This window comes from Hemicordylus capensis, chromosome 14 (genome assembly GCF_027244095.1).
Source record: "Hemicordylus capensis ecotype Gifberg chromosome 14, rHemCap1.1.pri, whole genome shotgun sequence".
Taxonomy (NCBI): domain Eukaryota; kingdom Metazoa; phylum Chordata; class Lepidosauria; order Squamata; family Cordylidae; genus Hemicordylus; species Hemicordylus capensis.
Window position 1 is genome coordinate 16,008,855 of NC_069670.1, and position 22,015 is coordinate 16,030,869.

General features: G+C 47.3%; 2 protein-coding genes across 3 annotated transcripts; one reads left to right on the forward strand and one right to left on the reverse strand.

Annotated features, from left to right (window-relative positions):
- Positions 1 to 3,018: 3,018 nt before the first annotated feature.
- On the forward strand, positions 3,019 to 13,695 carry LOC128336925 (chorion class B protein B.L1-like). 2 transcript variants are annotated; one of them, XR_008312114.1, is made up of 2 exons: positions 3,019 to 3,255; positions 10,676 to 10,813. XR_008312114.1 is itself a non-coding variant. In XM_053277237.1 (2 exons), the coding sequence occupies exons 1-2, from the start codon at positions 3,217 to 3,219 to the stop codon at positions 13,236 to 13,238; spliced, it is 507 nt and encodes a 168-aa protein (XP_053133212.1). In that variant the 5' UTR covers positions 3,019 to 3,216; the 3' UTR covers positions 13,239 to 13,695. The 2 variants fall into 2 exon arrangements, 1 of the variants encoding a protein (XP_053133212.1); XM_053277237.1 differs by lacking the exon at positions 10,676 to 10,813 and adding an exon at positions 12,771 to 13,695.
- Positions 13,696 to 19,528: 5,833 nt separating this feature from the next.
- LOC128336926 (chorion class B protein M2410-like) lies at positions 19,529 to 20,104 on the reverse strand. The gene has a single exon (XM_053277238.1). The coding sequence runs from the start codon at positions 20,102 to 20,104 to the stop codon at positions 19,616 to 19,618; it is 489 nt and encodes a 162-aa protein (XP_053133213.1). The 3' UTR covers positions 19,529 to 19,615.
- Positions 20,105 to 22,015: the final 1,911 nt, after the last annotated feature.

The window sequence follows — 22,015 nt, forward strand, 5'->3', positions numbered from 1 at the left end:
TTAAAAGCATTTAAGAAACAAACAAAAGCCTACTGAAAGTCCTGCAGTCCCAATCAGACCACCCTCTTCCCCCAGTTACTGCTCATTTCCCCAAAAAATGTAGAGAGAGATGATCCAGTCACAGGCATTCATCTCATCCAGCATGGCCTGGAGGTGGAGAAGGGTTGTTTAAAAAAATCTAACACTGGGATATTTGCAGATCCTTTCCTCGCCAGTAGGTGTTACTAGAAGAGTGTCCAGAGCATCACCTCCCGTTAGGGCTGTGCACAAGAGTCAATGTTGGGATGAGGTCCGACCTGATCTGAGCCAATACCACAAATGTCAGCAAGGGGTCCTTTGGGCTTTTTAGAATGTCAGGGTCAGGGTCAGGTTTTTGTCCCACCAAGTGGGATACTCATGGTTTAACCTGGAAGAAAAGTAATGTAACGGAGTGACGGGCCCCCTCCCTATTACAACCCATCCCAAGGATGGGACAGGACAAGTCCAGAGGCAGAGATTGGAACAGTGGCAAGATATTTAATATATTTCAACAATCTATATCGAAACGTTTAGCATGGGGGATGGGGAAATGCCTTTGTGCCATCCCCTACTGAACAAACTGTGCTGGATCAAAGCTGCACTTCTGGAGATATATTCCGACAGAATTCTTGAGGTATATTTAGACTATATATTTCCCACTACCCATTCTGTCCTTGCTGCCCCCTTTGCTGGGAACTGCCTCCCCGAAAGCTTCAAGGAAGACAGGAATATGGGAAGCTGCCTTTTACCGAGTCAGACCCTCGGTCCATCTTGCTCAGAACTGTCTTCTACACAGACTGGCAGCAGCTTCTCCAAGGTGGCAGGCAGGAGTCTCTCTCAGCCCTATCTTGGAGCTGCTGCCAGGGAGGGAATTTGAGACCTTCTGCATGCAAGCAGGCAGGGGCTCTTCCCAGAGCGGCCCCCTCCCCTAAGGGCAATATCTCACAGTGCTCACACATGTAGTATCCCATTCAAATGCAAACCAGGGTGGACACTGCTTAGCAAAGGAGAACATCCAGCTCTCCTCTCTGTGATGCCACCTCTCTCGTTTCCTTCAGACCCCACCTTAAAACCCCTTTTTTCCTACCAAGTCCTTGACCCAACAACCCCATCCTCCCAATCCCCCCGTAACTACACCGAAGGATCTGTGGCTGAAATCATCACACATCCTTACTTCATTTTCCTTGCCCTTACTCTGCTCTCTCCTTTGTCTTGGTATCTAGATTGTAGGCCACGTGGGGCAGGGACCTATGCACCCGAAGCACCATGTAAATAGATGGCATCATCTTATTTGTGTTACTGTTCTTATTATTGCTATTTATAGGTTTTGATCAAAAGAAGAAATGTCATCCTTCCTGCACTCCCCAGCAGATAGGAATGTCAGGTGTTCCTCAATATTTGCAAGTTGTAGAAGTGTTTGGCTAGACACTAAAAGTATTGTGAATGGACCCTAATCCTTACATGTATAAAGTAGGAGTCTGTCTCCGCTTCTTGATCTTACTGTCCCTCCTCATAATGGGTTGGAGCTCCCCTCAACACCTGAGATTTCTGGGGATACCTAGCTGCTGATATTGGAACCTATGAAACTTTAATCTGCTTCAACAAGGTAGTTTTTGTCTCCTTGTGTTGGGGGAAGGACCATAACTCAGTGAAAGAGCATCTGCTATAGATGCAAAAGGTCCCAGTTTCAAGCCCTGGCATCTCTGGGTCAGTACAATATGGGAGAAGGACCACAGCTCAGTGGAAGAGCATCTGCTTTTCATGCAGAAGGTGCCAGTTTCAATTTCTGGCATCTTCAGGCCAATGCAATATGTCTTGAAGGACCATAGCTCAGAAGAAGATCAGAAGAAAATAATAACAGCCCTGCTGGATCAGGCCCAAGGCCCATCTAGTCCAGAGTTTTTAACCTTGGGCCCCCAGATGTTGTTGGACTACAACTCCTGGGGATTCTGGGAGTAGTAGTCTAACAACATCTGGGGGCCAAAGGTTAAGAAACCCTGATCTAGCCTGTCACACAGTGGCTACCAGGGAGACTCCCACAGGTTTCAATTCCTGGGTTCAATCCCTAGCGACATCTCCAGGTAGGACAGGGAAAGACTGCTGCCTGATATGGTGGAGAACCACTGCCAGACCATGTAGACATTTCTGAGCTAGGTGGACCAATGGTCTGACTCCGTATAAGGCAGGCAGCTTCCTGTGTTCCTATGTAACAAAACCAACAGATGGCCATTATGATGAAAAGTAAGTTTTATTTGGAATGGAAACAAAACAAGGCACGAATCATTCCCAAGGAGCATTAAGCAAAGTGAGTAAGCAACATGGATGAAAGAGACCGTGCATGTGTGTGAGAGAGGTGGGTGGTTGATATTTCTAGAACATTCTTCCCTCCCACAAGCAATGTTTGCACAGTTTTGCTAGTTCACCTGGGTTCAAAATTCAGGTGGCCAAGCTAAATGCTTCTGTTGCCTTTCCTCGTGACTTTGTGCGTGGCCTTTTGAAAGACCTGAATAAAGGAGCCCCAGATGAAGTGCATAAATAAAAAGAGAAGTCAAATTGAAAGCAGAGGCAGGAAAGAAAGAGAGCTAGGCCTGGTTTTCAGGGATGCCGAAAACCCCCTTTTCACCCACTGACTCCAGTTAGGGTAGAGGGCTCTCTGCATATCTAAACCCAGGACTATACATCCCACTGTGGATCTTGGGTCATTCTTCTTCTTCCTAGCTATACAGTCCATGAGAATTTAGCAAGGGGACAGGCAGACGCTGCCTCTGCGTCCAAGACCTCCACCATAGCGGCGCCCAAGGAGACCGTTGCCGTAGCCATATCCACCATAGCCGTAACCACCATAACCGCCGTAACTGCCGATGATTCCAGAACCGCCCACAGCACAGGGAGTGTTGCCTCCCACGGAGACGGGCTCACAGCTAGCGGACAGGATGGGTCCTGGGATGGTCACAACAGAGGCGGGTGGCTGAATCACAATCTCCGCTGGGGGGATCTGGTTGATGCAGGAAGGGAAGACTCCAGCCAGGGTGCCCAGGTTGCCAGAAGTTTCAGCCCGTCCACCAGCACCGTAGCCATAGCCAAGACTTCCATAGCCCTAGCCGAGACCTCCGTAGCCGAGACCTCCGTAGCCGCCACCGCAGAGACTCCCTCAGAGACCTGCTGATCCAAAGCCAACGACGGGGGTGGAAGTGCAGGATGGGACGGTGCAGGATGGTCCACAGAAAGTCATGTCTGGTGAGTAGGGGTGAGTCTGAAAGAATGCAAGAGGGAGCACAAATTATATGATCCATGAGAAATGCCACGAAGGGCACAGATTCAGGTGTGACTCAGTACTCGGCAGCTTCCTATATGGAAGGGAAGCACTAATGATACAGTCCTTGAGAAATGATTCACTCAGAGTTCCTCTATAACTGGGCTGCACTGCTTTGGCCTGCCAGCTGTTGGTGGAATACAACTCCCAACATCCACAGCCACAGTGGCTAACAGTAAGGGATGCTGGGAGTTGTAGTCCCCCATCTGCAGGAGGGTGGAAGCTGTGCAGCCCTGTTCTACAGCAAAGGATGCCGGGAGAAAGAAATTTCAGGCACTGGAAAATGATCATGCCTGATGGGTGCTTTTCTGTCAAGCTAGTGGATTCTGAGTATCCCAAATGTATACTAGCTGTAGACTTCTGAAGATCTCTTCTTAGAGAATCAGTGCCTTGGTCCACCTTGCCTACTGCTCTGAGGCTTTGGGCTGAGGACAGGATGGCACAAACTGGCCCACATTAAGCCACCTCTGAGTGATGGTGGCCCACATTAAACCAGCTCTGAGGGATGTACGTGACACAACACAGCAAAGAAAGCAATCACATTATATATAGGACCTCCATCTGGATACATCTGTGAGGGAGCCAATGGGCCCTCAGAGCACAGTGTGTTAAGGAAATTGAAGTAAACCATCAAAGGTAACCTATCTTCTGTCTTCTGGGACGCAGGCTATACCACACTAGAAGAGCCCCTGCCTGGCAAGAAGAAGTTCTCACATTCAGTTCCTGAGATTGTGGAAGGTGGAGACATCATTTGAGCAAATTCTCCAATGTTTCTCTTTGGGAGGAACCTCCAAATCCCTACTCAAATTTCACTTTGGCAATGTTGGTTCCAAAGACCCCTGCCTGGCACCCTGGAGAACTGCTGCTAGGAAGTTGAGACAATCACAAGCTAGCTGGACTAAGGGTCTGGTTCTGTAGGAGGCCATTTACTTGCTTCCTGTGTTTGGGGATGGGGCTGTGGCCCCATGGCAGAGAACCGGATTTGCATGCAGAAGGTCCCAGGCAGCATCTCCACTTAGGGCTGGGAAAGACTCCTGCCTGGAACCTGAGAGAGCCACTGCCAGTCAGCTAGATGGACCAAAGGTCTGACTCAGTAGAAGGCAGCTTCCTATGTTCTGCTTGACCAAGTTTGGTCTTCCGGGATTAAGCCCAGATATTATTCACCCCTTGACAACAGCCATCTCCACCACTCCAAAAGCATGATAATAATTTCATAGCAGTGTCAACTGTCATGGCTTCCTCCAAGGAATCCTGGGAAATGTTGTTTGGATTCCATTCGAGGTCCCTAGCCCCTTCTCAGACAACAAAAATCCCTTAGGTTTCATGGGGAGAAAGGATAACAAACTAATTTAAAGTGTGTAAGTTAGATACACCCAAAGAAGCCCAAACGTGAGGAGAATGTTTAGCTTCTCAGCCAACATCTGGACCATCCGAAGACTCAAAACACCCCCAGAAATATATTGGGCGATGAATCCAAGAACCCCATAGCACAAGATGGAAACGCAAGCAACCATCTCATGAGGCTAACCATCTCAGTGAAATCATATTTCAGGAAGTATAAATGAAACGGCTTGAGCAAGCCAAGCTTACCTGTTCCTCGAAGGAGTAGGAAGGCAAGAGAAGGCAAGAGATGAGTTGATGGTTGAGTGTGGAGAGACGGAGGCTTTTATACCCTGCTCACAGTGTCCTTAATGGCTGAGAGACGCCCCTTTGCACTCATGATCTTAATTTTGGTGGGCGCCCCATTGGACATTGTGTGGGATACAGATAAATTTCATACAAATGTTTAGCTAGTGTTGATATCAAAGAAAGAAATGAATGATATTCTAAAAGGGACGAAGGAGATAGGAACATAGAAAGTTGCCTTTATAATGGTCAGACCTGTGAACTAGGGGTGTGCAGCTGGTCTGGTTTGGTTCGAATCAGACCGGGCCAGTTCGTGAACCCCCCGAATGGGACGGTGGGGTTCAGTCCAGGGTCAGACTTAACACTGAACTGGTTCGACACTGAACATGTTTGCACATCCCTACTGTGAACCCAGCACCTTCTACATACAAACTAGAAGCTCTACCACTGAGCTTTGGACCTCTCCCCAAAAATGGAATAGGATAGGTGCACAGGAAGCAGCCTTATACTTAGTTAGGTCATTGGTCCACCTCACTCAGTATTGTCTACACGAGGGCTGATCAACTTCGGCCCTCCAGCTGTGCTTGTACCACAACTCCCATAATCCCCAGCCACAATGGCCAATATGAAGGGATTCTGGGAGTTGAAGGCTAACATCTGAAGGATGGTCAGAGTGGAGCAGACCTGGTCTACACTGACTGGGAGTGGCTCTCCAAGGTTTCATGCAGGCGTTTTTCCCAGCCCTACCTGGAAATGCTGAGAGCCAGGGATGGAATCTGGGGCCTCTTGCATGCAAAGCAGCAGATGTTCAACCACTGAGCGGTGTGCTTTCAACCTGAATTGTATTGACCTGGAGATGTTGGGGATTGAACCTGGAAAGTCCTGCACCTAAAGTGGATGGTTTCCCACCAAGCTACGATCATTCTTCTATAAAGTATTGACGTGGAGATGTCAGGGAATGAAAATGGGACATCCTGCATGAAAAGCAGACACATTTACACTGAGCTTTGGTCCTTCAACCCACACTGAGCTGCATCCTCATCCCTCTGCCACTATTGGTTAGAGTCTCCATCTCTTTCCTGATAAATTAAAGCTAAGTGGACTCTATTTGGCTGGGTTTCGCTTCACCCTTGAAACAAATGCACCCCCCACCCTGTTATTAACACACTTGAGCAGATGTCTGAAGAAAACCATCTTCCTGTGTGCCTTCCAGGCCGATGTGCTAACTGAGCTTTATTCTCATGCGACAGTCCTCGGTAGGGAAATCAAAGAGTTGCACAATATGACGTCGGAATTATAAAAAATGATTATGAAGAAACTGTGACTGCTGCCAGATGGGAACAGCGATATCATATGGGAGGTGGCTCCCTTGAGCTTAGAAAACCACTTGAGTAAAAGATTCTAAGCTCCTCAAGGGGAAACATGCAAGGTAGCTTTGATGCTCCGAGGATGTGGATGTAATAGAGGACAGAATCCTTAATGCAGGTTGTTAGCTGAACAGCCTAATTCTTAACAGGCAGATCATGAAGTCAGCAGTGCTCAATGGTGTGAGGAGACAAGCAGTTTGTGGCCAAGCTGACGCTTTGATGTTTTCCACTTCCTGCTGGGTGTCAAGCATTTGGGTTTCCTGCCTCCCAAATGGTCAACCTGCACAGAAACAAGAAATGGGCTCGGACCCCAAAGGGTGCATTATCCCATCAGGCCTTCTGTCCCAGCTTGCAGTACCTCATTCATCACTTTATTTCGCTCCGGGTGCAATTATCTGCCCCCAAAGAAAATGGGTTTCTGCGCATCTGGGCTCCTAGTCATACCCCTCAACTAAAGGAGGTGACTATTTCCCCAATCCCCATGGTTAAAAGCAAGAGACGCTTAAAAATAAATATTAAATAATTAAAATAAATAAATAAATAAATGAGGGGGTAAGTCTCTTCCGCTTAGTAAGGGGGAGAGCAACTGTCCCTCTTCAGCCCAGCCTGGCATCCTTGCCCTCAGTGGATATTCTTGGTGTTTCCCTTGAGTTTCTCTTCAGATTAGGAGGTCTTTGGGACAGAGATCCATCTTCAGGTCTTCTTCTGACACCCAGTATGAGAATCCTCAGTAGGCCAGGGGGCACGTTCTTAAAATGGCATCTCTCTTCTGCTTAGCAGGGGGAGAGCTGCCAGGGATTGAACCAGGGACCTGAAAAATTATCTTTCACTGAGCTACAGCCCCATCCCGTTATGAGAATCTGTCTTCTACTGAAGGCTGAGCTGGATGGATCATTGGTCCATCTAGCTCAGTATTTTCGATACTGATTGGTAGTGATTTCGCCAAAGTTTCAGGCAGGAGTCTTTCCCAGCCATACCTGGAGATTGAACCTGGGACCTTCTTTGGGCAAAACAAATGCTCTCACATCATGCCACAGCCCCACCACCTCCTCCTGACCTGAAAGGACTAGGGGCCATTAGCAAAAAGATGCCGTTGACTGCTAAGCTTTCAGAGAGAAAGATCGGGCTGCCATAGTGTCATTTTGCCCCTCTGGGGCTTGTTGTCTGTATAGTCATCATCCAGGGCTGCTGATGGGCTGGTTTTGGAAATCAGTGTGATGCATTCAAGGTTGAGGGTAGGACCAGTTTCCGGCTTGTATGGTAATTAAGAACATTACTTCTCTTAATCTGGGCTCTGATCTTTTAAAATTAGCTTGACAACAACAAACCATCCAAACAGCAAATATTTGTACAGGGTAAAACTTCAGGGCACACTAAATGTGGTGTCTTTGAGATGCAGATAAGAAAATGAATCAAGAGGCCAGAGGTTCCAGAGATGAGTAAATACTTGCAGAGCAGTAAGCCAAATTCCCATTCCCAGTTTGGATAACTTTATGGAGGAGAGATCTATCAGTGGCTACCTGTCGCAGGGCTGTGGGCCGCCTTCAGCCTCAAAGGCAGGATGCCTCTGAGTACCAGTTGCAGGGGAGTAACAACAGGAGAGAGGGTATGCCCTCAACTACTACCTGTGGCTTCAAGCGGCAGCTGGTGGGCCAATGTGCAAAACAGGATGCTGGACTAGATGGGCCTTGGGCCTGATCCAGCAGGGCTGTTCTTATGTTCTTATGCACACACACACAAACACAAACACACACACACACATGCAAATAAGGACCCACAACAAATGTTGCAGTATATTCCTGGTGTCCCTGCATTCCCTGAGCACGGTGAAGGTTTTAGACACCAGCCACCTTAAGTGGCACAGCAGGGACATGCTTGACTAACAAGCAGAAAGTTGCCAGTTGGAATCCCTGCTGCTCCTATATCGGGCAGCAGTGATATAGGAAAATGCTGAAAAGCATCATCTCATACTGCGTGCGAGGAGGCAATGTTAAAACCCTCCTGTATTCTACCAAAGAAAACCACAGGGGTCAGTGGATGCAGGGAGTCGACTTGATGGCACATTTGATGGTGCCATCGACTTGATGGCACACTTTATCCCCACAGAAGCAGAAGGGTTTGTGAATCAAGTGGCCACTGTAGCAGGGAATCATGGGAATTGTCTTCCAACAATGGCAGGATGGCCAAAGTTGTGCAGCCCGGCTTTATGGGGAGCATATGAAGGTCCTTTGAATCAAGTCAAAGCTCCATCTTTGAATCAAAGCCAAGCTCCATCTTTGAATCAAAGCCAAAGCTCCATCTCTGAATCAAAGCCAAAGCTCCATCTCTGAATCAAAGCCAAAGCTCCATTTTTGAATCAAAGCCAAAGCTCCATCTTGAATCAAAGCCAAAGCTCCATCTTTGAATCAAAGCTCCATTTCTTGTCTAGCATCTTCCTTTCCACAGTGGCCAATCAGATGCTTCCAGGAAGCCCACCATCCAGGGCAGGAAGGCATAGCCCACTTTCCCTATGGTTTCTCAATGAGCAAGAAGGTTTCCGTGAAGGTTCTGTGATAGCATTCAAATATCTTTCAACACTTGGTGGCACTTTATTTCAAAGAAACTTTGTTTATGTATTTATATATGGCTTTTGAGTGCATCTGTTTGATAGGTATTTTATTTGTGATTGGGATCAGTATCCTGATAGTGACATTATTTAATGTTTATAAATGAATAAATTGTGGTATCATAGGATCCATTTTATCCATATTTCTTGATTATGAGTTTCTATTTGGGGTTTTATTTGTTTGTTTGTTTGTTTGTTTGTTTTGTATAATCCTCAAGATAGGGACAGTCTGTTTAGGCAATAATGAGCAATATGGATTTACTGAGCTAGATGGACCAACCGTCTGACTCAGTATAAGGCAGCTTCCTATGTTCCTATGAAAGAAAAGGGGAAGAGGATGCATATATGAGGGGGATGCCATTTTGTGCCCTCCTTCAGGTGAACCATAGCAGTCCTTGTGGTAATGAATAGGATCGGTTTTTTCAATTCAATTTGTACCCAAATTGAATCACCCAATTTGGCCAGCTAGTACAGAGGTTATTTGTTTTCTCCACAAATCTCCCAAAACAGGTAGATTCAGGTACACATCAGTTTGCACCCAAAACGATTTGCACAGAGAGCAGGCACAGGCAGTGATTCTCTCAGCAGCAGCAAGGGGGTGGAAAAAAAATTCTCTTCTCTTTTCCTCAATCTGAAAAGCAGGAACTAAAAGCATCGAATCCACTCCAGGCAGCAGGCAGGCAAAGCCAAGCTCAGCTCCTCTGGCTGTCTCTTTCTTTCTCTCTCTTCTTCCATGGGTCAGAAAGGCAGAATGGTGGCTGCCTGCCTCCTTAAATACATTTTAAAACCCCTCCTTCAAACTCCCCCCACCCTTGTCCCTTCTTTGACTCTTCCCCTAGCCAATATGGGGTCAGTCACCCCTGGCAACACAAGATTTGAATGGAAACGAGCCAATCTGAAATCAGGGGGGGAATCACCAGGCGGTTGTTGCACACTGTAAGTCACCAATCTGAAGCTTGGGAGGGTGGGATTTTAAAAAAGAATTACCTGAAACCAAATGGAGACAGCAAGAGGGATCGCCACAAAATGGAGGTCTGAATCGACAAATCTTTCGGGTCCAAAATCTGGGTGGTGTTTTTAACCCAAATCTGGCCAGCTAGCACAGGGGCAATTTGTTTTGTCCACAAATCACCACAAACAGGTAGATTCGGGTACAAATCGTTTTGTACCCGAATCGATTCTCAGATCCCTAGAAATGAGCATGAATTGTCCTCTCTGCTGAGCAGGGTTCACCTTTTCTGCATTGGATGGATGACTAGCAGTGTTCCCTGTACCAAGGACTCCCCGATGCTGTGGAATACAACTCCCATCATTCCCAGGGGCAGTGTGCTTGGGCTGGGAATGATGGGAGCTGTAGGCCAGAACATTTGGAAATCCCGGTTACCGGGAATGCTGCAGCAAAGGTCTTGGACTGCCACTGAACATGGGGGCATTATATGCCCTCCAGTGCTTGTTGGACTACAACAGCCATCATCCACACCACAGTGGCCAATCATTAAGGATGATGGGAGTTGTAGTCCAACAAAGAGCTGCTATGCCAAAATTGTGCAGCCTTGTGTTCGATGAATATCTAAATCATTCCAGGAAACAGTAAGAGAAAAAGAGATCATGGAGATGAAGAGGAAAAGAGGGCTGGATAGACCCATGAGGTATTAAGTTGTAGCATGAAATGTTGATTATGTTCCTGGCAGGCTGCATAATAAAGTTAACTGGTGTTAAGATGAACCCACAATAATGTCTTGGCAGGCTGATTCATCCCTCAGGCATCATGGGGGTGTCTTGTAACTACTACCGTTTTGGGCCAAAATGGTATAAAAGTGCTCTGAGAGAGATCTCTACAGCTTCCCCTGACAAACTCTCCCTCTCGACTTCTTCTCAGAGGAGCAGCAGGTAAGACCAACACAGCAAGACTTTTCTATGGAGGGGGAGTCTAGGAATGGTTACCTGTAGCAGATAAATGAAACCTCCTGCCACAGGGGTAGTCTACCTCTGAGCAGAAGTTGCTGTGTAGGGAATGGGCAAATAGCAAGGGATTGCTATTGCATTCAACAACCTTCTTGTGGGTTTCCTGAAGGTTGGCTATTCTGGGAAACAGGATACTAGCCAAGGGGTCCTTAGCTCTCTTCCAATACTGTCAGGAACACCACTCAGAATGTAATATAGGCTTTTTGCTCTGTGATACTTACGACACGTTTTGGGGAGTCCTTCCACTATAACAATATTTGACTCAGATATAGACCCCAAGGATTTTGGAAAAGGTATGATTGTTGACCAAGCTACTTATTATCTGTAGGACCCCCCACCACAAGAAATACTACTCTTCTGAGCAAAACCTTTTTGACTGCTGATTGTGGAGATCTAGATCCCTCCTTAGGAAAACTACTAGTCTTCTATCACAAAAGCCCTCAGATATTTTGCTCCAGTAATTAATATTGGAAGTTCAGATTAGGTTAAATTTCAGGGGGTAATCTTAACATCTCAATGTGAGGTTCTCACTAAAGAAGCACTAAGCATCATCATTTCAGAAAGGAGCCCGGTGGGTTGCAAATGTTGATTGGATATGATCTTTGTTAGAAACAGGGGCAGCTTCAGGTTTGAAGAGGTTGAGCTGAGAATTGACTGGTAGAACCCTTTCAACAAGCTGAACTCAAGTTGAAAGAGATCTACCAAAGTGGGTCCTCCTGCTCTTGGAAGTGGTAACAGTGGACATTTTAAAAACTATTTAAAACATTCTCCCCACCACCATAGGTAGTGAAGGAGGAATCGTAGTGAATGCAGAGAACAGATTGCCCCAATTTTGCCCATGCAAGCTGTCCATGAGATTCCAGTCTCAAGTCAAGGTGCTGCATTTCCAAAACCTTCAATGACCTGAAAGAGGCATCATTTTGAAAGCTTCTTTTTCTATTTGTGCCTCTGCATAGTTTTAAGATAGTGAGTGACGTTCCGCCGGTTGCATTAGCCCTCACTCAACTCACAATGCCAATGACGCCTAGCAGGGCCTTCTCGGTGGTGGCACCCACTCTCTGGAAGGAAACATTCTCTCGCAGAGCTACCCTTCATGTCATAGGGACATGATGAAGAGCACTACCTGCTTCTGCCCATAGAACATAAAAGAAGGGCTGCCCCTCTCATGCGGAGTGTGTGGGAAGTCCGAGGTTCAGTCCCTAGGATCTCAACTTTGAACTATCCAAGGCAGAAGGGCAGGATCTGCAGCTCTGCCTAAAACTCAGGAAAAGGCTAAGCGGGGTGGGGTGGGAGATCTCAGGAAGAGCTCACACTTTGGCCAGCTTCAGATGTAACACGGAACCCCATCTTCTTTCTTTCCCATTAATACACCATTCTCTTGCACATTTATTGGAGCTGCTCAATAGGTTCCCTGAATAGATTCCTATGCAGGGCTGCTCAGCTTCAGCCTTCCAGCTGTGGTCGCATTACAGGCCCCATCATCCCCAGACACAGTCAGGATGATGGGAGTTGTAGTCCAACGGACGCTCGGAGCTGAACTCCTGCAGCGCTGTTCTTATGGCTTCTTGCCATTCCTGTCTGACTGAAGAGATGTGATCCTCACTGATTTTATGGCAACGTAGGAGCATAGGAAGCTGCCATGCTGAGCCAGACCCTTGGTCCATCTAGGGCAATGCTACCTGCTCTGACTGGCAGCAGCTCAGCAGAGTTTCAAACAGTGTTCTTTCCCAGCCCAACTTGGAGATGCCACCAGGGATTGAAACTGGGCCCTTCTGCAGGCAAAACAGGGTCTCTTCCACTGAGCGACAGACCCATCCCCAGGACGGCTGCCTTTGGCCTCCCATGTCCCACTCTGCTCTGCAATATTCTGTTTCAGATTCATCTCCACCTCTCCGCCATGATTTGCTGCGGACCAGCTTGCACCGTCCCATCTTGTGCCTCCACCCCAGTGGTTGGGTTTGGATCAGCAGGTTGCAAAGGAGGTCTCGGCTACGGCTATGGAGGTCTCGGCTATGGCTACGGTGCTGGCAGCCTGGTTGAAACTTCCGGCAACCTGGGCACCCTGGCCGGAGTCGCCCCTTCCTGCATCAACCAGATCCCCCCAGCAGAGGTGGTGATCCAGCCACCCCCCGTTGTCGTGACCCTCCCAGGAGCCATCCTGTCCGCTAGCTGCGAGCCCGTCTCCGTGGGAGGAAACACTCCCTGTGCCGTTGGGGGTTCTGGGATTGTCGGATCCGGTCTCTATGGTGGTCTGGGATCTGGCTATGGTCTGAGAAGGGGTGGATACATTGGGAAAAGGGGCCTCTTTGGGCGCCGTGGGAGCATCTGCGGATACCCCTGCTAAATCCCAACTGAAGGGAATCTCAAATGCTCCACGACTGGCGACCAAGGTGAAGTCCACAGCTGAGCTTCTGGACTTGGGTCCAGATATGCTGAATATGCAGAAGGCCATCCCAGCTAGCTAGCCAATGGGATTCACCAATAGTCTGCATTTCCCAACCATACCTTCCATCACAAGCACCTTCTCAGTGCTCTCTGCCTCTTGCATGATCTAACTCTTTCTTCACTACTTGAGCAGGCCACTAGAAAACTCATCTTGCGATCAAGCTGTAGTTATTGGAGGGAAATGGCATTACACAGCCAGACATCCAAAACCTCCCATAAATGTAGACTGTTTTTTGCACTTTTGTTTGTTTCTCGGAAGCCAACAGACTGTCTGTTAGCAATGTTTCCATGTACATCTGTGCCTTATTTGGGGCAGTTGTATAATAACGCATTGTTAAATTAAATGCTTGCCTTGCTTTATAAAATTATGGACTCTTGGATCTGATTTGCTCACATGGTGACCTGTGCAGGGTCTGAATGCAGCCTCCTCTACACACACACACACACACACACACACACACACTTTCTGCAATCACTTTTGTAGAAATTTGGTTCTGAGAATAAAGTTCACGATAATGTATTGTGACTGACTGGGATGAGATCCATACTGGGAAGTGGGTGTCTCATGCCTTTTTAACAAAACCAGCTCTCTCTGAGGGAGAGGAAAAGGATACTACAGATCTTCACAGGGTAAGCAGCAGAGACAGGAAAGGTTAGTGACCATTCACAGTGAGGAGAGGGGAAACAAAGCAAGCAGCCAGTAAAGTGTTACAGCTTCCAAAAATAACGATCTCTTGGCTAGGCAGGTTGCTGGCGGACAGCCCAGACCAAGGGGGTGATATTTCATCAGTGGGACCATTGGTTAGAAGGTAGTCTCCTTATAGCTGGGGATCTCTTGGGAGTGCTTGGAATGAGACACCCATTTGCACTGGGAGAAGATGACACTATTGTTGCTAGCTGATATCTCCTCTTCCCCAGAAAGTCCCAGGTCCCCTTTGGAGTTGTATAGGAGGCAGACATGCAACAGGTAAAGATTTTAGACTATCAACAGTCCACAGGTGAAATGAGACGTCCCCCACTGGTCAAATAACACTGATGATTATGGACATTTCACTGTGGTTCCACCAGTGGGGTAGCAGTACGGTGTTCTGTTGCATCATGTGTGACTCTCTGCCACCACTCCCCACTCCCCACCTCCCACCACAGCCATGCCAAATAACAACTCATGACCCTTCAGGGGTATCAATTTAACAGCTTTTATAAGGGCATAACCCAGTGCAACTCTTGGTGCTATCTCCTGTTGGGCCCTCCTAACAGTCAAGCAGGCTCTGTGGAGCCATAGCTCAGTGGAAGAGTGTCTGCTTTGCATGCTGGGAATTCCAGGTTCAGTCCCTGGCAGCATCTCCCGGTAGGGTTAGGAGAGACACCTGCCTGCAATTAAGGAGAGCTGCTGCCAGCCAGTGCTGACAATACTGAGCTTGATGACCAAGGGTCTGACTCAGTATGAGGCAGCTTCCTATGTGCCTGTGTTCTAGGACCATAAGGAGTTGCCTTAGACCAAGTCAGACCATGGGTCCATCTAGCTCAGTATTGTCTACGTAGATGGGCAGCATCTTCTCCAAGGTCACAGGCAAAGTATCTTGCAGGCCTATCTAGAGATGGCACAGACGGACCTTGAGAGTGTCTGCCTGCAAGCATGGAGGTGTTCTTCCCAGAGCGGCCCCATCTCCTAAGGGGAATGTCTTATGTGTAGTCTCCCATTCAAATGCAAACCAGGGCAGACCCTGCTTAGCAACAAGAACAATTCAGGCTTGCTACCACAAGACCAGCTCTCCTCGCCTTCCAATTTTGCCTAAATAAAGAACAATACTAGTCTAGTAGGGACACGTTTTGTTATACCACCAATTTTATAATCAGTGTCCTTATAGATCAATGACTCCCTTGTCATTGAATCTTCCCGGTCAAGAAGATTAATTTCATGCCAAGCTCTAGTTATCCAATATTAAGCCTGCTTTCCCTCACAATGCAGGCAATGGGTTAAAACCCATCAGCAATTAACAGTAGCTAGCCAATCAATTAAGATTCAGATGCAGATTCAGAAAATTTGGGTACAAACTGAATCTGGGGTGATTTGGGCGGTCAGATTCAGACCCAAAACAAATCAGGCGTGATTCCAAATTGAAATGGAAAAAAATTGATTCGTGCACATCCCTAGTTAACAGTAGCTAGCCAGTAGATATGGCTACAGATAGGGAAACCATGGGCAGCCAGGAAAGGAAACAAATGGATCAGAGAACAAATCCGTCCAGAATTTTCACTCGAGGCACAAATGACCAGGCTCAAACGATCATACTTCGGTCACATTATGCAAAGACCCAGCCCCATCGAGAAATCCATCATGATGGGGAACATTGGAGGAAAGAGAAGAAGAGGACGATCAGCAGCAAGGTGGATGGACTCGTCAATGATCAGGACAGTGAATGATCCACTGAGAGACCTTCAAGGCCAAGTGGAAGACAGATCATCCTGGAGAGAATCTCTCGATGTGGTCGCTAAGTGTCAACACCAACTTGACAGCAATCCATCCATCCATCCATCCATCCATCCATCCGAGAAACCTTATGGTGCGGGAAGTTGTGTTTTCTAGGATATTGTAAGATTGTTCTGTAGCTAATCTATCTGATTGTAATGAACTGCTTGCTTAAGTAGAGCAGGGAGGAAAGCTCGGGGGTTTGAGAGAGGAAGGCCATAGTCTAAAGCTCTGTATGCAAGAGATGGGGAGATAGTAACCCTGCTTCTATACTGTTGCATTGTGTGTAATTATTAGTCACTATTTGTGCATATCAGTTATATTTGTTATTCTGATTTTTATCTCTTGGTTGGCCAATGGCTGTAAGAAAAACTGATAGTGATACTGAGATAGTAACCCCTTGAGTCTTTCTCTATGCCAAAGGTTCTCAAATTGGGGCTCCCCAATGTTGCTGGACTACAAATCTCATCATCCTCAGTCACAAAGGGGATGATTGATGTCGTAGCCCAAAAGGGGCTGGCACTCAAGCTGGGAGGAGAGGAGAGCTGGTCCGGTGGTAGCAAGCATGACTTGTCCCCATAGCTAAGCAGGGCCTGCCCTGGTTGCATATGAAAGGGAGACTAGAAGTGTGAGCACTGTAAGATATTACCCTTAGGGGATGGAACCGCTCTGGGAAGAGTATCTAGGTTCCAAGTTCCCTCCCTGGCAGCATCTCCAAGATAGGGCTGAGAGAGACTCCTGCCTGCAACCTTGGAGAGGCCGCTGCCAGTCTGTGAAGACAATACTGAGCTGGATTGACCAATAGTCCAACTCAGTATATGGCAGCTTCCTATGTTCCTAATAAGCTAAGCCACATCCCTCAGTTCACATGTGATCTTAGCCAAAATGCCAAGAAGTGGTGAGGACTCCTGTGTTGTTTAGCTATGGGAGATACATCAACAGCAATCACTCATTCCTGATGCTTAGAGGATGGGGCTGTAGCTCAGGGTTGGAGCATCTGCTTTGCATTCAGGAGTTCAGGCTCAGTCCCAGGAGGCATCTCCAGGTAGGGCCAGGAAAGACTCCTGCCTGAAACCTTGACAAGCTGCTGCCAGTCAGAGCAGATAATACTGAGCGAGGTGGACCAGGGTCCTGACTCAGCATCAAGCAACTTTCTGTGTTCCTAGGATCTTCCACCCCACCAGGCCTCTGGACCTGGCCTCTGGACTTGGCCCTAACCATTTTACTGGTGTACAACATACAGGAACGTGAAGAAACCAAATTCATAGACACTGGAGTTGAGATGCAGAAAATGCTTTAATAGGCATGGAAAACAGCAGTACACTTGACAGTAATAGCAAAAAAGAGCCGGAGTCGTGCAGAAATTGAACAGCTTCCTCACTGAGAATCTTCTAGAACAAGCAAAGAGGAAAGAAACCAAGGGCTCTCCTTCAAGTCCGAGGCTGGCAAATCTTTCCAGATTCATGTACAGACATCAAACGCAGAGGCTCTTTCCCCGAGAGAGAAGCCTACATCTTAGTGGAGATGAGAGAGCGAAATTAGCACAGAGAGATGAAAATGTTGGAGGGACTCGGAGGGCGACAGGAAAATAGAGTCAAGAAAACTTGGGTCCTGAGTTTCAGACATGCTGAGAATGGGAAACTACTGTTGACGCTGGGTGGGAGAGAAGACTCTTATCATGGCTGAATCTAGGTGGGTGACGTCAGTTACAGTTCTAGGTCATGGCTGCCCATTCCTGGTCGTTCCTATGGTCATGTGGAAATTCTTCTTGGCTTTAATAGGTTTATATGCACACATTCCCACAGATGCTTCCATGGCGCCGCAGGAGAGACCTCTTTCCGAAATATCCACCCCTCCTTCCAAGGGCTCCGTAACCCTAGCCATAACCACCATAGAGACCGGATCCTACAAAGTTGCATGAACTTGTCTATTGACATGAACAAAACAACATTTTGGGAAAAGCAGAGAAGAAAAGTTCCTATCTGTAGCATGCAATTGAAGGTCCTGTTTCCTGGTTCACCTGTAAAATGCACACAGTTGTTGTCATTCACACAAACACACGTACGAGTGTACAAACGTCTGTACACCGAATCAGCATAATGTCTGAATTGGGCTAATATGTCTAGGGGGTAAATTCAGTAGGATTCTTATGTTCAACACATGTTCAATGAGTGTACCATGTACACAAGCACAGATCTGTACACAGGTATAGTCATTCACATGATATGCTGAACGCAGGTCTAGACTTCTAGACACAGGAAGTCCAGACATTTCTAGACATATTCTTAACCTTTTTCTATAATTTGGACAGATTTTATTCTTTACACTAATAGGGGAAATTACAGTTGTTTTCCCACCACAGGCAATATTAGGGTGGCGGTGGATTGATGAATTGAGGTTCATTGTATTATGTTTTGCTGTTTGTGTCGGGATCTATATTGTTTAGCATTGTAATTCTGTTTTAATACATTTAATTTAAAAATGTAAAAGAAAATAAAGTAAAAAATCAAGGCAGAAAATGATGCCGCATCTTTAGGCACCCCTGTGGTAGAAAGCAGTGCCCTCGAGGAGGCAGCAGCCTTTCTCACACACCTGTGGAATCACGGCCTGTTTTGCAGCACGGAATATTTGCCACATGAATGCAGTCTGAAACTGCCCTGACCTGAGGATTTGAGTGAACTCAGTCTTCTGAGGACCAGGAACAGTAGCCAGTTTGGGCTTCATACATTTCCGTGGAGAAAACAGAACGCGAGAGCTTCGGCTTAATTAAAACCCACGGATCTGGGCTATTTGCTGCCGTAAGAAGGCACAAAGTCAAGAAAAGGTGGTTTCCCGCATCAGCATTAATTTTGAAGTGGTTTTGTTCATCTTCTCCCTGGAGTTTAGAGATGCCGCCTTCTGCTAATAAACCTGTTGTCTTGTCACCTGGGACTGAGTGCCTCTGAACATGTGCAGAGTTGTTTCCCTGCACAGGGAAATAAACCTTAAAGAAAACCTCGTATGGGTGAAGTTGTTGCTGGGCATGTGCAGAATTATTTTTCACTTTGTTTACTGCAGACAGAGGAGTTCTGATGCAGGGGGATGCCCTCCCTCCCTGTGACCAGTATAATCTGGAATTCTGCCACCTAAAGGTGTTTACAGGGGCATTCTGTGGGAAGGGGGCAAGCTAGCTGATACCCCATCTTTTGCCCCATTTAACCCCAAACACACATTCACACCCCCACCCCCACCCCCACCCCCACACGTGGGGTGGACACATCACCCGAATGAGTCCCCATTTTCCCACCTGGAAGTGGGATAGTGAATAGAGGTGGAGAAGTCCTCTCCTCAGCTTGTGTGCCCTTCCTCTCCACACTTGCCTCTGAGCCCTCCCACCTGTGGTTCTGTGTTCTCAGTCTAAAGCCCTCCCCGAGATCTGGAGAAAACTCCCACCACAGGGTCATAAATTGGGCCGGGGGGTTTCAAGCAGACCAAGAGACTTGTGTTAGAGTGCAGCATGGATTTTATTGAAAAGGAGTGGAGTGAACAATTGTAGGAGATGAAGGTTGTGAAAATGATAGAGGCAAGCTCAAGAAGAGAGTGGGGCTCCTTCTTGGAAAGGGGACATTCAGGAAACAAAGCGGAAAAGGGGGGCAAGAGAGGGGTAGCGGACGTTAATACAGGAGCTGGAGGCTGGGAGGATGGTCCCGGAACCTCATGGCTCTTCTCACTCTGGGTCTAGATGCTCCGTCACAGAACTCGATGGTGGCTGTCCGTTCCTGGTCATTTCTGCTTTCATGGGGATCTTCTTTTCAGCATTAAGAGGTTTATACGCAGACGCTCCCACGGCGCCCCAGGAGAGACCTCCTTCCGTAATATCCACCCCCCCTTCCAAGGGCTCCGTAACCCAAGCCAGAACCCAGGATGCCAAGGAGACCGGATCCTAAAATCCCGGAACCCCCAATGGCACAGGGAGTGTTGCCTCCCACGGAGACGGGCTCGCAGCTAGCGGACAGGATGGCTCCTGGGATGGTCACCACAGAGGCGGGAGGCCGGATCACGATCTCTGATGGGGGGGTCTGGTTGATGCAAGAAGGGATGACTCCGGCCAGGGTGCCCAGGTTGCCAGAATTTTCGACGGCTCCATAGCCAGAGCCCAGACCTCCGTAACCAAGACCTCCATAGCCGTAGCCGAGACCTCCATAGCCGTAGCGAAGACCACCGTATCCAAGACCACTGGAGCCTGCTGACCCAAAGCCCACAACAGGGCTGGAAGCACAGGATGGGATGGTACAGGCTGGTCCACAGTTGGCCATTATTTGCTGGAGGTAAAGCTGAAAGAAAATAGCCTCAGTACAGTGAACTTTGTACTATCAAGAGTGCAGGAGATATTCTGGCAATCAATATCATTGGCTGTAATTTCCTACTGTCCTTCAAGTCACCTATTTCCATCAATACCTCAGGTACACTAATAATAATAATAATAATAATAAAAATCATAATGCAACATCAAGAACCTGGAAGAGAAAGAACATTACAAATACCTGGGCATTTTCCAGGCTGATTACATTGCATATGCTGAAGTTAAAAGAAAAATTTGATATCCTCAGTACAGTGAACTTTGTACTATCAGGGGTTCAGGAGATATTCTGGCTATCAGAATCATTGGCTGTAATTTCCTACTGTCCTCCAAGTCACCCATTTCTGTCAACACCTTAGGTATACTACTACTACTACTACTAATATGAATAATAGTAACAACAACAACAATTGTAGTGCACAACCTTCCCTCCCTCTAAAGAGTTAACCGGAAGTGAACCCTTATCTTGACTGACAGGCTGGTGAACTCCAGCGTTCAGCCAATCAGCAGACAAGGTGTGTGGGATCTAGAGAGCTGTTGTCAGAAAGAACGGAGTTCTTTGTTAGAGAAGAAGCTAGGCTCACAATCTAAAAAGAAACATAAGGCAGATACCAGGAACAGCCACTGGCGGGATGCTGTACTAGGGTTGGATAGGGCCAGTTGCTCCCCCCCTGCTAAATATAAGAGGATCATCACTTTAAAAGGTGTTTCTCTGCCTAATTAGCAGGTGATCTCCCAGGAGGCATCACGTGTGCATTTTTGTACATTTCCAAATGTGGGTTGTTGCACAGAACAACGTTTGCCAGGTTTGATCTCGAGGCAGCCAGAGTCCATGATCAGAACTCTCTCCCTGAGAGACCAGGGATGTCTGCCGTTCAAATATGACTTCGGCACAGATTCTTATACAAAGAAATCTTGCATCAACAGAGCACATTTTAGAGTGCCTGCTACAACATCTAACCACCTGCAAAATGCTTATGTCACTGGGATTTAAACCAATCTGTCCCAGTCCATGGTTGTGTTGCTCTATGAAGCAAAGCACCAATAGCTGTCCCTTCCTATACTTTTCCTGTCTCTCTTTCCCCCCTAATATCAAATCTCCTGCCTTCTGTCAAACATCTCCCCTTTTCTTCCTTCTCTGTTAGGAAAGGAAAAAGAAAAGCAGTGATGTCCCATTTCTCCTTCCTTCCTCTGAGGCCGTCCATGGCAGGAGGGGAGGCTGGGTGGTTGTCATGCCACCCCTCCGAATCTGCCACCCGAAGAGGCCTGATTCCACATGACTCATAGGAGGGCCGGCTCTTTAACAGGTCTGTTCAAAGTGCCTCTTGACTTACCAACAGGAGTAGAAAGCAAGAGAAGGGAAGCAGATTGAGTGGAGCTGATGGAAGATCTCAGGATGGGGAGGCCTTTTATACCATTTTCTCGGTGTCCCATGCTGGCCCCGTCAGCTTGGAGACACCACTTTGTGCCTGTGGTTTTAATTAGCAAGCAGCCCAGAGCCATTTGGGAACTGCATCATGCCCCCAAATTACTTTAATGACTCTCAAAGGAGAGGTAAAATGTTAGCATTTTGACAGATCTGCACATTGTGGCTGGCACATTTCTGACACTTTGATCTTCTCCTTTGCATTCCTCAGCAAAAATGCATTTCCTTGTTTCCTTCTTCTGTGGCACTGAAATCAAGAGGAGTTGGGGCCCTCTTCATTCTTCTCAAAAATGGCTGATCACAGGGGTTTGCATCCAGACTAAGCAACTCAATGGTACTATTCAGGAGTTACTCAAAAGGACACCTTAATTTCCTTGGGATGTACGTTCAGTAATTTAGTCAGGATATCTTCCAGTGAGTTCCAGTGAAATACCTGCCCTG

What these genes read in the sequence shown, in the direction of transcription:
- LOC128336925 (XM_053277237.1), top strand. Translation starts at nt 3,217, where the DNA reads ATGGGACGGTGCAGGATGGTCCACAGAAAGTCATGTCTG. An exon ending in TCCACAGAAAGTCATGTCTG is followed by an intron (nt 3,256 to 12,770) that starts GTGAGTAGGGGT and finishes ATTCTGTTTCAG; the next exon opens with ATTCATCTCCACCTCTCCGC.
- LOC128336926 (XM_053277238.1), bottom strand. Translation starts at nt 20,104, where the DNA reads ATGGCCAACTGTGGACCAGCCTGTACCATCCCATCCTGTGCTTCCAGC.